Raw genomic sequence first — 17,320 nt, 5'->3', positions numbered from 1 at the left:
TGTTTTTTTTTTCCGATTCGATTATCTTTTAGATTAGAAAAATAGATGAATATTATTAACTTGTGATGGATTATTTCGAATTTAATTAATAAAATTAAAGATAGAATAAGGTTAAAAATAATGTGTTAGAACATACATACAATGAAACAAAGAATAAGAATATTATTTAATATTCTTATTAATTAATTTCCTTGTTATAAATTTTGCATCAGATGGAATCGTATAGAAATTAAAAATTTTATTTGTTTTATTTTATATTTTATTTTACGATTAAAATGCAAAATACGAATATTATTTGTTAGAAATGATGAAATCTTAATATATATATATATAAATACAAATAAATCTATTCAAATATCTAACATTTGTTCTATGTATTCAAAGGAGGAGGAATTGAAGATGGAGGTGGGGGGGAAATGGTCACTTCCTTTTCTCTTTTTATTTGTTTTCTTTTTTCTTTTTTTATTTTATTTTAAGATCATTGTCCAGAGAAGTCAATGTCCCTCTTTCTGGTTCGATTTCTCTATTTCCATTTTCGTATTTCATTGTAGGGTAAAGGTGATAGTAAAACGATCAGATCGTATCTCATTCTAGAAAAAGAGAAGAAATCGAAAAGAACTAAAAGAGAAAGAGAGAGAGAGAGAGAGAGAGAGAGAGAGAGAGAGAATGCGTATTCTGTTTTCTATTCTAGTTCAATGAAGATCAGAAAGCAACGATCCCGTGTGATTTTAAACTTTGAAATTCGCTTTATCTAACCAGCCACGAGAAATGGTCAGACCTTTAAGGGATATGCGAGAATGTAAGAAAAGAAATTCAGTAAGAGGGACGGTCAAACGGGCTATTGTTCGTTCCTTGTTTATGTTCCAAACGTGAGAGATCGTACCAACATGATTCGATTCTTTACTTTTAGACATTTATTACCGATATACTAGAATTAACATTGTTTATATTTCCAATTGAATTTTGTTATTTAGAAATATATATTATTCAAATGAAATTAAAATTGTTAAAGGATTGAGAAAAAGTTTCATAAGTATACGAAAATTTTTATAAAGGATTTAACATTAATTAAAACTTAATAGGAATTTTTTACGATTTTTAATATTTTGCAAAATAATTAAACTCATAAAATAGTTCCATTTTGCAATACTTTAAATTATCATAATTTCGTTTCGATGTTTATAATTTTTTAGCAGAAATTTGTTAAATCATTTACGAAGTTGTATTTGAATTAATTTTCAATTAAAAAAACAAACAAAAAATCAGATCGTATACCAAGTTCCCTCATATATATAAAGGAATAATAATTACATAATAAATGTTTGTATAAAAAAATAATAATAATTACATAATAATAATTATATACACATATATATTATTTTTTAAATCTAAATTATTGTATTAAATCAACCCAACACGCAATTTAGAATACTGAGATAATTGTTTTGCTAAACTTGGTTTAATTGTAGATGTGAAGAATGATTATTAAATAAAATTATGTAAAATTTATATTTATTTATAGCAAAGATTAGTGTGTTTAAGAAAAGAAGATGGTGGATGAGTAAAGAATTTGACTCGAGAAAAAAGGGAACATTCATTTTTGCTTAATTACGATGTTGCGGAACATAGATTATGATGTTGGCTCGCGCTCAAAAACATCTGTTCCCCTCCCTTCCTTCCTTCCTTCCTTCCTTCCTTCCTACTGGTTATACCCTTATACGCTGCTCGCCGAAGGGCTGATAATATCCGCAGGGGTTTTGTGCTTCGATCTTCGACGTTCTCTTACTTTTCTAAACTTACGTTAAGAAAAGTTTAGCATTGGGTGTGAATCAAACTGAATACAACCATCGTTACTTTAAATACAAATCTCATTACATATATATATATATATATATATATATATATATATATGTATATACAACGTGAAAATATTATATTAGAAACAAATGAAAATCAAATCAAATAAATTAAAAAAGAGGCAACGATATTTTAATCGAAAATTTTCATTTATCACGCTCGAACACAATTTGTTTAGAAATGTAATTCTTTTGTAAAATAATATTTTAAGAACTTAGGTTTTCGATAAAAAAAAGAAAATTGTAAGACCCCTTTTAATGCATGACTTAATAAACCTAATCAACACTTATAAAAACAAAAAAAAACAGAATATATTAAATGCATTACAGAAAAATATTAATATTAATGATTTATTTGTACTATAAATTAAATTACAAACATAAAATATTCAATTCTTTCATTCGCATGCAGTGTTTATTGTAATAACAAATGGTCGACAAAAATCACACCTGTCCATTCGGCCAATCGAATATTATTTTATTTTAATATATAAATATCTAATAAAAATAATTGTTATTAATATAATTTGTATACTCGGGTGAATTTTTGTCTTACAATGGCATACTATTCGAGTTGGTTAGAATTTGGTAACGCCTTGAAATGGTGCGAGGAATAATTAAGCGGCATGTCGCAACGTGCGAGCTTTAATTAAACTTAAAATAATCGAGTTTGGGAAAAGTTTTTGATTCGGACAAGCGGTGCACTTCCTCTCTCTCTCTCTTCTTTCTCTCTCTCTCTAACTCTCTCTCTAACTCTCTCACTCTCTCTGGACCTCGTTCAACCTATACACGAACTCGTATGCGTGCGCAAGCTTTCGTCTTTCCCAGATATACGCTATTCAATTTATCGTTTTCCTCAACTCAAATTCGCGTTGATAAGTTATAATCTAAATAATATATATAATATAATATCCAATGTCAAAATTGTTAACAATGGTAAAGTAACAGGGCAAATTGAACTATTGCAGTACTCATTGGATATATTACATTTACTTGTAATAAATGAATTTCAAATCAAAACGCGTGAGAGTTCCTTTTAAAAAGTATCTAATTGTTAGTAAAAATCATTGTAACAATTTTATATAATATAAAAAGGTAATAAGAATAAAAAAACAAACGAAAGCGAATAAGTAACGCATAGATTTTCCATTCGACAAAATTATACAAAATTAATTAGAAATAATAATACAATAATAAACGATGATGAACGGATATTTATTATAATAAACCGTTCATAATTTGGTACGATTATAGAAAAAAATTTGTTTTTAAATGTTTCTATTGAAAATAATATAAAAAGAAAAAGTAAACGATGATTATAGTTTAGATGTAGTTTATATAGATATAGTTTAACCCTCATTCAAACGATGAATATGAAGTTAGCATTAACCGTGGAGCTCTCTACGTAGGGGCAAACCATGAGAGATAGAAAATTAATATGGGATACGAGATAAAATTAATTTAACGGGGAGTTGGTAGCGCGAGTAAGGCCTCCAGGCTATGTACCAAAGCCTGGATCACAATGGTAGAATGGCCGAACCCGACGGTGGGCACTGCAAACTCCGACCCACCACCATCACCGCTACCACCACCTTCATCTGCACCACCGTCAGCATCACCAAGTTGGTAGTGGTGGTGGTGGGTCCCCACCATCATCGTCATCACCATTAGCAGCATCGACACCGGATCCACACGGAAGTACAGTGTTACTGGACGACGACCAAGGCTATGAGCTCGCGAACCAAAACATAATTAGCTTGCATTGTTAATGCATCAATATTTGCACGCTGTCCTACAACACCGTAACAGCAGCAGCAGCAGCAGCAACAGTAGTAGCAGTAGTAACAGCAACACTAGTTACAGCAACAGTAGTATCAGCAACAACAGTAGCAGCAGCAGCAGCAGCATCAGCACGTGGCTAATATAGGATTTCCAATAAGTTTGCACGCTTTGTTATAGGGTAGTTTTTTTTAAAAAAGGTTTATTGATCTTTGATTACTTTTCATCATATTTCTCTTCTATTTTGATTAATCAATTTTTTAATGACCCGATTTCTTAAAGATAATTTCAGGGAATTTTAATGGTATTATCTTTAAATAGATTTAGCAAGGAATAAAAAGTGGCTTCAGAGAATGAAATTAAGGTTTGGTAACAGTGCGCGTGTACGGATAAAATAAAATAGAATAGAATAGAGAATAGAATAAAATAGAGAATAGAATAGAATAGAATAGAATAAAAGAGAATAGAATAAGGGCCTACGTGTGTATAATACCGGATCTTCCCGAGTTGATCGTCTTCCGGTAGCTCGCGTGCCGTCTATTATCCTCGACATCTGGATCTTCTCTCTAACACGATCTTGACCTACCAACCTAATTTCTGAAACCGTACCAACCAAAAAATGACGTTTGTTCTCTATTATCGATTATTCGATTGTTCAAATAACGCTTCAATTACTAAGCCCAATAATGAGACATGATTTTACACGATTATCTCTCGTTATAAGTTTGATATTGAATATTGAAATGAATTATGACGAAGGAGAATCAAAATGAAGAAAAATCGTTAATGTTAGTCGACAAATTTGTATTTAAGTACCACGTTTTTTAATACGAAAGAATGAACAAAAAAAAGTGACAAGCTGCCGAAATAAGAAAGAAATAAAAAGAGGTTCTCTTCCTCCTTCTCGTGCCATCAAATGAAGAAGAAGAAGAAGAAGGAGGAGGAGGAGAAGGTAGAAACCGAAAAATAAAATAGAAAAAGGGGGTCTTCCGTTAGTTCATCGTCTTCCGGTGACTTCCGGTGGCCTCTAACTAGGGACAATACCTTGCGTATGCACGACGTGCACGCGGCGTACAACAATCGCGTCTCAAGTTCCTCCAAGCAGGGGGGGCGGTCCTCCCTCTTTTTCAATCTCTCTCTCCCTCTCTTTCTTACTCATATATGTGTTCATACATATATATGTATATATATTTCTTTCTGCTTTCTTTCTTCTTCTAGACTACTTACGTGCCTCTCAATGGCACATTAGAGTAAGAAAGAAAAAATATATATATATATATAAATAAAAAGAAAGAGAGAAAGAGAGAGAGAGAAAGATAGGGAGAAAAAGAGAGACAGACAGATGATTCTGTCAAGCACACAAATTATAGACTCCTGACACGACCGTTGACGCGATTACTCGTAGCTTCGTCGATCACTATTTTGGCCACTCTCGTTATATATATATATATTCGTATGTGTTTATTAATACAATATTTTACGTATGTGTTAGGGTATTCACACCGACGTATATATCTCTCTCTCTTCTTTTTTTAAATCTCTGATCCTTTTGACCTAGTGCGTGCGCTTACGAACTTTATTCCCACTCCACCGTTTCTCTTTCTCTCTATTTTTATATCTTTATATTATATTTCTTTTTCTTTTTTTTTCTCTTTCCCCCTTCCCTTTTCTTGTACTCTTAACTTACTCGAGACGCGTACTGTACCACCAATCGTCGTCTCTCTACCATTTGGGGTAGATCAAGAAGTCGACTGAGATTCTCTTTTTCCCTTCTCTTCTCTTCTTTCTACGTGGACTTTCAGGAGGCCACTCGAGTGAACGCTAATTGTTTAGTCGCTTCGAGCATTGACTTTTCTCTTTCTTTCCTTTTCTTTCTTTCTTTTTTTTCTTTTTCTTTCTCTCTTTTACTCTCTTTCTCTTCTCTTCTTGATCAATGAACACAACTCCCTCAGGGCTAGCTACTTCTTCTTCATCGGAAGACCGTTAACGGTCTTCTCAATCTTCTTTCTTTCTTTTTTTTCTTTCTCTCTCTCTCTCTCTCTTTTTGTCTCGTTTACTAGCCAACCCTTTGATACCATCTCGATGAAGTGATCTCAACATCCCTTTTTTACTCATTTCTTATTTTTGATTTCTTCTTTTTTCTTTTCTTTTCAATTATAATCATACGCTAGAAGCAGCTGATGACGTTTAATTGAAGTGAATCAAAAAACGAAGAATGTTATTTCGTTAGTTTTTTAATCAGATATGTGTATATACACATATGTTATCGTGAAAAATCGAAGCTGGAGAATGTTAAGATTTTCGTGTATGTTCGAAATATTAATCTTTAAGAATAGACCAAAAATATGTATTTGTTATGCTTTGACAATTAACCACGTGAATCTTGAAATTCTTCAATTTCAGTTATTTATGATGATGTCATCTATGTTTAATTATAAAAAAAAATATAATCTTCATCTTAGGAAAAATTATTTAGATCGATCATAGTAGGATACAATGAGGAAGAAAATAAAAAAAGAAGATATCGAAATATCTTATTTGAATATATTATAACAACCACGTATAGTTTTCTAGATTTATTATATATTTGAATATTTTCTAGTAGAAAAAAATTAATAAACAATTTAAATTATTTTAAATTAATATTTTTGAAAGATTTTGGATAAGACCAGTTTTTCAAGTATCAAAGTTATTATGAACAGAAAACGTTATTGTTGTTCGATTAAAAAAAAAAAAGAAACTGTACGTGCGTTACTTTGATACAACCCCTACTACTACTACTACTACCACTACTGTTACTTTTCCAACCCTCTCCACCTCTTTCGATGTTATTTCATGTCGGTAAAAGGACAAAGAGAAATAAAGGAAGAGGGAGATAGGTCGCTTCGCTTTTCGTTCTCTCTTGACGTACATGACACGCCTGTAAAATTGCTTGCTCGTATCGAAATAGAAAGAGAAAAAGAGAGAAAGATAGAAAGGTTCGTGCGTACCATAGGAGACAATTTTTCAGTGTAAGGGGGGGCGGAAAGCGTGAAAAATATTAATAACTCTGGTGTTATCGTAGTATAAGGGATGAAGGGCTGCCTGCCTGGCTTGCTGACTTGCTGGCTTGCTAGCTGGCTGACTGGGTGCTGCTGTTGCTGCTGCTGCTTCGTAGTAAGGGACGTTGCAGGAACTCTACGAGAGAGAGTATACACACAGGGGTATCGAGGGGGTGGCAAGTGTTTCTGTCAGTTTAATAGCTTCGCGCCTTCTACCTACCCCTACCTCCCTCCCGAAGAACCCTCCTCCCACAACCATCCACGAAAGCCAGCATCCTCATCCTGATTCCTGCTCATACCTTCCCTTTCTTTCTCATTCTCATTCTCTTTCTCTTTCTCTTTCACTCTCTTTCTGTTTTCACACTTTACCACCTACGTTACGACATCGTCATCACGACTCTATGTGTCATAAGTTCCACCACCAGAAAGACACGTACAGAGAAAACCTCTGCTTAAAATCATATGATCGTAACCCTTTCAATATTCACAAATTATTATTATTTTCTTCTTTTTTCTTCATTTTGGAAATTACGTTTGCCCTTTTATATCGATCCCAATCGATTATTATTTTTTGTCTTTCTTTACTTTAACCCTTTGAGTTCTATGGTCCCATATATGCGCTAATAAATTTTTCTGATATTCATTGGTTCGAAATTCATGTCCACATTTTTTTCCTTTATTTTATTAAAATAGTTAAACATTAACAGAAAAATTATTCCGTTTCCTGGTGATAGCAAATATTCTAAAGAGTCAATTATACTTATGGCAATGGTCAAAATTTGATTAGATTAATTGTTTTTTTTCTTTTTCTTTTACATAGAAAATATATCAGATTAATTTTAATGCAAACAATGTTTTTGTATCGTCATTTTTTGTATCGTAACATTTGTTAACCTTACTGTAAATATAAATAATTGTAGATTGTTTAAAATCGTGATTTATGTTCTACAATGTAAAGAATCGTAAGGATAATAGTAATAAAAAAATATAAAAGGTTTTAGGACGACGCGATATCAAAAACAACGTTCTTGCTAAAAGACATTTTTATGCCAGTGTAAATCAAGCAACCGTCCGAAATATTACAAGCGTGGGTTATGTAGCAACGTTTAAGGAACGAAGGGTAAACGCCATTGTTGGTCATAAAGAATGATATAACTGCACGCGACACATGTCTTCCTGCCTCCACTACATTCCCATATCCTGGTTTGGTATATTCCTTCTTTTCTTTTCTTTCTTTTTTTTTTATTCTACAATTTTCATGCTTCTTCTTTCCCCGTTTTTACGGGGGGACGACCAAATGAAGATTTGTTTCGGTGATTTTCAACATTACCTTTACTTTTTTTTTTGTCACCCGATTCGAAAATTCTTCCATATTTCTTACTCTTATTATTTTTTCCTCTTCTTCTTCTTCTTATTTTTTTTTATTTCGTTCCTTTTGCCAAACCTCACTCGGAGCGGGAAATTTAAATCTTATATACGCAAATATATATATATTTGTATCGTAATTTTTTTTTCTTTTAGTGACCGTTATTGAAGAAAATTTTCAACGTAATATCAAATTTTTGATTGGGTTTCTTCAAGTCTTCAAAAGAAATATAATTTTCTTTTCTTAGATTTCTCTTCTTTTTCACTTTTTTCTTCTATTTTTTTTTTTAAATATTTTTCTTTAGAAACGCGTTGACGTAGAATGAAGAAAAAAAATGAGAGTGACAAGTCCGTTTCTTCAATTGCGAATGCGCATACATACACGCACATAGACACACACACACAACAAATGTATCCACAACCGTACAACCATAGATTTGGTTTGACGGTAGAAAAGTTAAAAAATGGATAACTGAATGGACAAGTCGGTGACAGCGGCTTTAAAGGAAAGAGGGAAAAAGTGGTCAAGATTGTCCAATAAGGATCTCGATGGTTTTCTTTTTGTCCCTAACTTCATGGGGGGTCACCATTCAAACTTTTTTCTTATTCCTTTTCTTTCCCCTAAAGTGTAGACACTGTTCCTTTTTTTCTCCGTACTATGTGTATTTGCGCGAGTGTATGAAAAAAAAAATTATTTAAAAAATAATCAGAAAAAGGTGAACACAAGGTATGGAAAAAAAAATTTTCTTCTACATTCCGTAAAGAATAGTCCAACGAATTTTTAAACATACGATATTTTCTTCAATTCTCTTTCGATATTTACTCTTGTTAAGAATACTTCAACAACCACCACTACCACCACCAACTGTGAATCTTCTAACAACGATCCATTGACTGTATTCTTCTTCACATTTCTCATACCCTCTTTCTTTCTCTTTCTTCGTATTACATGTTACGTGTACGTTACATTCGACTACAAGGATGAAGATAAAAATTAATCGGTAACAAAAACATATGATATGTACACGTATCACGTGTATACAAAGGATAAAAATACAAATCTCAATATTAGATATTATTTATCTCATATAAATAATCAATTTCTTCTCATAGATAAAAAAAGTTTTTTTCTAACAAATAATCTATATTTTATTTTATAATTAATAATATTTGAAAGAAAACAGAAAAATATAATATACTGGACATTAATCAAAGATAAAAAGAATTAAACCTATACCTACGCATATACACAGACATACAGACACAATCAAAGATTTTATATATCAATAAATTCTATTAAATATTAAAAATACATTAAATAACAAAATAATAATTGGTATCAACGTAGAAGAAAATAAAAAAGAAAGGAATAAAAATGATATATAAATGTAAGATTCTTTCTGTCCTTTTTTCATTATCGTCCAACCAGACATATCTCTCTCTTTCTCTCTTTTATTCTATTTCTCATTCCATCCTTTTCTATCACTGACACGCGTTGCTTTATTTACCGCTAGGAGGTTCTATACTCGTTCTTTCTTTTTCTCATACACATACACATACACATATAACATATACACGTCCACGTACACAAACACACATGCACACACATATACGTCCTCGTAGCTTCGTCAACCTTTCTCTCTCTCTTTCTCTCTTAGTCCCTCCTAGTTTCTATCTGTTTCTCTCTCTCGAGGGATGCTGTGGCCGCCTGGTGGGGGTCTCGATGCGATAGGGGTTGCTCCGCCCGTGGGCCAACCAGAGATCCCGTTGGAAGCAGCTCCGCCACACCCCGAGGATCGTCCCTGGGTACCCTTGGGAACCCTCTCTTGTGCCATCCTCTTCTCAACAGATTTCTGATCCTCTAGTCTGCCAAGAGCAAGCTGACACGGAACAGCTCTCTCTCATTCTTCTCGGACTAATACATTTTTATCTTTCTCTCTTTCTTTTTTTTTTTTTCTCTCTCTCTCTCTCTCTCTCTCTATCTCTCTCTATCTGTCTCTTACTCTCACACTCTCTGTCTCTCACTCTCTTTCTATATCTATCTGTCTCTTTCTTTTTATTTTTCAACAATGTGAACTTTTGCAATACTCTCAATAGTGTGTTATTTATACGACGTTTGAATTGTTTTATTTAATGGAAATTATATACCGTTTCAATAAACGGTATACATGTTTATAAAGACTACTACGTGTTTGTAGTAATGAAGTAATAAAAATTACTTGTTTTTTCTTATCTTTTTTTTATTTTTTTTTTTGAGACATTTGAGACGTGTATTTTTTTAATTTTTTTTTTTTTAATCTGGACAACGTGGTGTGGTTATTGCGGTGGTGAATTATGTTGCAAGTTTTACGATTTTGTTAACTTTGATTGATAAACTAGTGATGCTACGAAGGATTCATACAGATCAACGTGGTAATTGATATTAATATCATTTACCCTTCTCACGAGAACAACGTTTACAATTCAACTTTGGAGAGAACAAAAATGAGCGGTAAGCTTTCCCCTTCTTCCGATTGTTATCATCTTTATTTAAATTACATAATAGATTGTTATTGTAATTTGTGGATTATAATATTATTATTATTCGACGTTTACTTAGAAAAAGTTATTTTGTAGGATGAATAATAATTGATATCGTGTATAAAATGTAAACTAAGATTAAATTCTTTTTTTTCTTTAATTTCACAATAGATATATGAATCGTTTATTTTAAAAAATGACATAAACTTGTCAGTTGTTCGTTTAACTGTGGTAACGTGTATCACTCAACTGTGGAGATTAGTTAACTGTCATAAAAAAAACATTTTGCGGGAAAAAAATGAAAAGAAATCACATTAATGTAGTTTTTTATTTATTTATTTATTTCTTCCTTTTGTAAGATTAATAAGAGCAAATGATATCGTACATTCGTCCTGCTAACAAACGAAGGATCAGTAAGGGAAGTTAAAACCGCAGTCTGTCCGGAAGTCAGACTCTAAGAGATTCGTTGGTATGTCCAATTTGATTGGCACGAAAGAGAGAAAGAAAAAGAAAGAATATGTGGCAATTCCGTGAAGAGTTGATAATATTATCACAATTGGTAACACGATGTTAGATCTTGCCCACAGGATCCAAGCAACGTTCAGTTTTCTAATTAACCTCAATCGTATTTTTAATACAAGCCGACAAAACTATCTTGGTTATCTATGAAGACTACTACCATTCTCTTGCCTGTTTCTTTTAATTTATTTATTTTTATATGTCATATGTGTGTACGGTGTGTGTGTGCACGTTTGTGTTTGTATTAATTACTGGTACAAACTCCCTTAGGATCTTCGTATCAACCAGGATGTCCTGTGCGGTTGAAATTATGTGGTTTGTTCGCGTGTGAAATCATTTAACTGGTGCAATCAGTCACTCTAATACCTAATTTTAATTAATAATTTTGTTTGATTGTCTTTTCCGGATCTACCATAAGGTTATTTTTATTTGCTTTTTACATTTCATTTTCTTTTTCTTCTTTATTAATTATTTAAATCATTATAATAATTGTATATAAAAGACTATTGTTAATTATTTGTATTTAATGTTTACATTTGTTGGTAATCATATAATAACGTTTTTATTATTGTGGTAACATTAAAAATTAATTTTCTAATTAATTTACTTGACAACGAAATATAATTGTTATTTAATAAAGAAGAGATTAGACAAACTAGTTTAGGGTAATATATTCTCACGAAATAAATGAGTTCAACTTGAAACTTGATAATCCCTTTAAAGTGATAATATTGTAACGTGGTTTCTAATCGCACTTAGAAACTCTCGAGGTTCTATCATCCAGGATAATATGAAGTACTTGTAGTTCTTTCTCTCTCTCTTTCTCTTTTGGGGTGAATGTGTGTTTCGAGTACTTGTAACGTCCCACAGGAGTCAAAGACCTTAAGTTTAGGTACTCTTATTTTCAAGTTTTCCCAAATATTTTCATTAAGTCAGATCAAAGGATGTTCCTTTTGATTCTCATCGGATGTATTGTGTTGTGTACCCTTACAAAAGGGTTCACAAAATCTTGTTTGTTCTGTAGATTTCGAAGTCATCGACTGAATTTCTTTTTACAAGGACTATACCAATATTTTTATTGGCGTTTGTGTATTCGTGTATTATGAGGTATACGAATATATGAGTGCGAATGTGTGTCTCAAGGTGCTTCTATAAACGTATAAAATTTTTCTTTTATTAATACACGAATATACCATGAATTTTCAGCAAGATTTAATAAGTAATTTTTGCTGACGTGATAATACATTAACATGAGTTGTAAGTTCAAAAGAATCATTATAATAATAAGTGAATTAAATTAAAAAAAAAGGTAATATTTTTTAATAAGTTTGAAAAGAAAAATCGAAATGTGTGCTGGGAAAAAATATTTTAACAAAATTGTGTTTATACAGTTTAAGCATTTATACTACCTTAAATAAATATAATTATAATTATTGTTACAATTTACAGGTACGTGTTTATAAATATTGCATATGATTGTAACATGTATTATAAAAAACAAAATTTGATTAATATAACAATCATAAATGTGTCCAATTTAAGAAGAAAAAATTTAGAATTAAATAATTTCAATGTGAATTATATCATTTTCTTTTTTCTTTACAATAAATGTATAAACAACCTCGTGATCAATAAAAATGTTTGGTTAAATTTTTAACAGATATAACTTGGGGATAAAATTTGAAAAACATTTAGGGAATTTATTGAATAACATTTACTATTAGTTTTACATTTTTTTCTTTTTATTTTATTTTTTTCTTTAGTTCTTGGTTCGTTATCAGAAAAGAACAAAGCTCCAGTATCGTTTGGTGGAATAGTTGGTCGTCGTCTCTCTATTTGTCGTAAAGCGCTCGTTATATCTCGATTTATGTTTATCGAGAAAGAACGAACTCACGTCGTTATACGATACTTCTTTAGATTGCTATATATATATATAAGTTGTATCGATATAGTAAGTATACTCTAGCCCGTTGTGTCTCCGTGTCTACCAGCCCTATTCGTAGGATCACCGTTTTCTTTTACGACTTTTACACTCACTCGACAATAAGCTCGAACGGGGCTCTCTTTGTGTTTGCTACCTCGATTAGAATTCTATCTTTAACATTTTGCTATATTTCTTTTTATTTCTTTTTCCCTTTTTTTTCTTCTATTTTTTATTTTTTTATTTTTTTTTTACTTTTTTTTTAATGCCCTACTTTAACTTCAATTTTCTTCAACAACAAAATACTGTATTTTTTTGTTTTGTTATTATTTCTTTTCCTTTGAAATGTTTGGACATAAATGAGTCATTCAAAATAATATAATTTTTGCGTTAAAACTTTTTTAAATTAGATAAAAAGATTTATCTAATATAATATTTAAACTACAGATGTATACCTGTATATGTTATTTTATCAATGATTTTATTTATTATTTTTTTTTTTAATAATTAAATATAGTAGACGAACTTGTATATAATTTACAGGAGATTAAAATTCACGCAAAATGTTTAAACTATTCGATAATTTTAAATTATTCATTTAAAAGACGAAGATAATAATGAAGAAAGTATATACTTTTAAAGACGTGACTTTCATGAATGAACCATACTTTCACAGTTTTCTTTTCTTTCCTTTTCTCTTCTTTCTAATTTTTATTTTGTATAAATATTATTATAGATACACCTGCAATGTACTTAGCCTTTGATATTCACACAGAGCTTACATTGTTTGCAGAGGACTTGTCATAGTGTAATTCTTTGGTCTGTTACCGCAAGTTCGTTTTTAGAAAAAGAAACTCGAATAAAACTTTTATATATGTCTCTTCTTGTGTGTATATATTTGTTTAGAGATAATCGATGAAACTCTTTCTCTCTTTCTTTTTATCTCTCCTTTTCTCTTTCCCTCTTTCTTTTCCCGTCTTTTTATTTCTTTCTTTCTTATGAATATCTTTCGAATCGTAGATAAGATTTGTTTATTAAAAGGGTCCTACGATATTTTCATATTTGTATCTGATGATGTTGTTATCTTTTTAAATAGAAATGTGTAAAATGATACGTAAATATTGTTGGAGAGAGAGGGAGTATCTAATTTTTCTTTTTCTCTTTTTCTCTCTTCAAATAATGAAACATAGTTTTTTTCTTTCTTCATCTGAACAGAATCGAAATTCAATGTATGCGTTGTTGTCTATCGATTCCAATTAATTCTATTACTAATATTTAATTACTTCACAAAGTATAATTTATTTCGTAATATAAATAATATCATTTAAATTTAGTTCTGAATAAGATGATTGAAAAGAATATAGAACTATATTATAGGCTACGTTTTTAAATTCCAATCTTATCACCTTAAACATATAATCGTTTCGAGTTGCAAACGTACGATCTTTTATGTACAGCTGGTATGATCGGTGAACAAGAGATAGAAAGATAAATAGATAAATCTTATCCATTTATTATTTTTTTCTATACTTCATTTTGATATATATTATCTGTTAGAATAAAAAAAGAACATGTAATATTAGAAAAAAAAATAGAAGAAAATTTGGTACTTACTTATTAACGCCACCGCAGCAAAATTCCGCTAATGCGCAAATCTAAACCTTAAAATGTTGCGACAAATCATAGAAAAAAAACTTTATTTTAAATCAAAACACTTTCAAAATTCAAAACATTTTATTTATAAAAAGTAGTCCATCGGATTTAGGTGGAAAATGGGCCGATATAGAATTTAACATAGATTCAAAACAGTCTCTATTTTCTTTCACCTGATGCTATCACCATAACCCTGACGAAACCCTGACGAAACCCTGACGAAACCCTGACGAAACCCTGATGAAACCCAGACACAACCCTGACGGTTGCTGTGTGCAAACAACAAGGTTGTTGTGTGCGAACAACAAGATTGCTCTTTATTGGCGCATTAGCGGAATTTTTGCTGCGGTGGCGTTAATACGTAAATACCGAAAATTTAATAGATTTGGAAAGGTGTTTTTTTATTTATTTTTTTTTCTTAAATTTTATTTAGGTAAATATAAATGAAATATATAAAAAAAATTGAATTTAATAATTAGATAAATTTCTTCAAGTACGGAAAATTTTAAATTTCGATAATGATTTTTTTCTAAATGTAATTTAAAATAAAATACTCATTAAAATAAAAAACAAATAAAATCAAATGTTTCTGCATATGCAAGAATTCTTATTAAAACTAATACACGTGTTATTAACAAAAAAACATTAAATTTCATTCAGAAATTAGAATCAAAACATTCTTATTAATGAATACAATTCGAAATAAGATTTCCGCTTTAGAGAAAGATCGATCAATCGATAGATTTATCGCACATTGAAAATATCCCTAATACGTTTTCGTGTGTGCCATCAAAATCCAAGGATGCAAATCGATCCGATAAATTGAATTTTCTCGTTTCATAGAAAAGTGTTAGGGGCGAAAAAATAGGGGTGGTGGATAGTGGAAAGGGTTAACACCTTGATAAATTCAGTTGGAAAAATAATTCTTGACCTACCTTACACCCTTTTTTCCCTTCTTCTTCTTCTTCTTCTTCTTAGAAAAAGAAATGAAAATAACAACGTAAAATATTTCAACGTGTAGATCGAATTTAAATACATTGTATCATAATTAAACTATAATAATATTTATATTAAATAATACGATACACGCGTAAACGCTCGCTCATACACATGCATATACACATACTCACGCAATATACCAAAAATTTAATTCATTACATATATATTCCAAATTTAAAACAATAATATTTGTATTAAATCAAAAAACGATACGTGGAATATTATACACAACAAAATATTATTTTACATTGATCAAGAATATTCAAGATAATATAATCATCTAATTCCAAATCAAAATATATATTTTTTATTCCAAGTTTATATTTCCAACGTGTTTTGAATATTTTTGTTCCAGGAAGCAGCGACGAAGGCGATTCGGGGTCAGGAACGATAACTGGAAGTGCCCCAGAAGGAGGAGGAGGTGGTGGAGGAGGAGGAGAAGGTGGGGTTGGTGGTGGTGGTGGTGGCGGTGGTGGAGGAGGAGGTGAAGCGGGAGCAGGATTAGAGAGTAATAACGAAATGGAGAAAAATAGTAACAGCAATAACAACAACAATACTAATAATAATAATAATAGTAGTGGAAGTAGTAACAATTCAAGCAACGGAAACCCTACTTACAGAGATTTCAAATCTCTTCAAATGTCTAATGTGATACAGGATATACCAATAGATTACAATACTTCGCAAAATAGGAACTATCAACATCATCATCATCAACAACAACAACAACAACAGCAGCAGCAGCAACAACAACAGCAGCAACAACAACAACAGGGTGAGTATTTCCCAGCGATGGAAATACAACAGAATTATGAAAATTATAAGAAGGAACAACAGAGGCCACCATCTGTCAGAGATGATGATAGAAGAATGTCTTGGGATTATCTTGACAAACAAAACGATCAACAGAGAGATTACTCGAGAACGAGAAACGAGTATCGTGAGTAGTTTGAAGACAATATTTTTTAAAAAATTCGTTTTATTATCTTTATTGTTAATTTATTTTTTTTTTTTATTTTCTGTATCATCAAAGATATCAAATATTTGCGTAACAATAGGACAAATCTTTATATTTTTATGATTTTAATAAGTATGGTGATAGATTGGGAGGAAAATAATAAAATATTAAATACGCGCGTGTTTATGTGTGTGTATGTGTGTGTGTGACGTAAGTTATTTTTGTATGTTTTGGTTAACGTAGAGGAGACGATAAAGCAAGAGCCAAAGGACCAATTGAGTCAAGAGTGGGTGTCACTCGTACCGGAAGTCGAAGTTGGTGGTTCAGCTCCTGGTGGGCCTCAAGTTCGAGCACGGAAAGATATACCAAGGGGTACCAGATTTGGTCCTTTTTCCTGCAAGTGGGTGAGCGAGCCTTTCAATCCACGTTACGCATGGGAGGTGAGTTATATTTCCATCTCCCTCCCTCCCCCACATTTTCTCTCTTTCCCTCTATCTCTCTTTTTCCCCTACATTTTCTTTTTTTCTATTTCTATCCTTTTCGCACTATATGAACGTATACTTTCTATATATACATATTTATTTATGGGAGCGTGTGAGTGTGTGTTACATGTATCGTTTACGTGTTTATCGCATCGATAGTGTACCTTTTGGAAATACGGCAAGGGAAATGATCGTAATTCTATTCACAATCAGTTAACTCCAGAGAC

At 31.3% G+C, this 17,320-nt stretch overlaps 1 protein-coding gene across 3 annotated transcripts in view; it reads left to right on the top strand.

Moving 5' to 3' along the window:
* The window catches only part of LOC107068727 (transcription factor hamlet), an 83,369-nt gene that overhangs the window by 33,783 nt on the left and 32,266 nt on the right, over window positions 1-17,320 (top strand). For 2 of the 3 annotated variants that reach the window (XM_089172193.1, XM_089172192.1), the window contains exons 2-3: window positions 16,009-16,593; window positions 16,855-17,051. In XM_089172193.1, coding sequence (XP_089028319.1) covers window positions 16,009-16,593; window positions 16,855-17,051 — 782 coding nt within the window. Of the gene's footprint in view, window positions 1-9,284; window positions 10,533-16,008; window positions 16,594-16,854; window positions 17,052-17,320 lie in introns of those variants that run through there. The other variant, XM_089172194.1, reaches the window with a different exon arrangement.

Source organism: Polistes dominula, unplaced genomic scaffold (assembly GCF_049000335.1).
Source record: "Polistes dominula isolate Pdom_NZ unplaced genomic scaffold, Pdom_raw_medaka contig_73, whole genome shotgun sequence".
Taxonomy (NCBI): domain Eukaryota; kingdom Metazoa; phylum Arthropoda; class Insecta; order Hymenoptera; family Vespidae; genus Polistes; species Polistes dominula.
The sequence above is the reverse complement of the archived record's forward strand: the minus strand, read 5'-3'. Positions and strand labels throughout refer to the sequence as shown.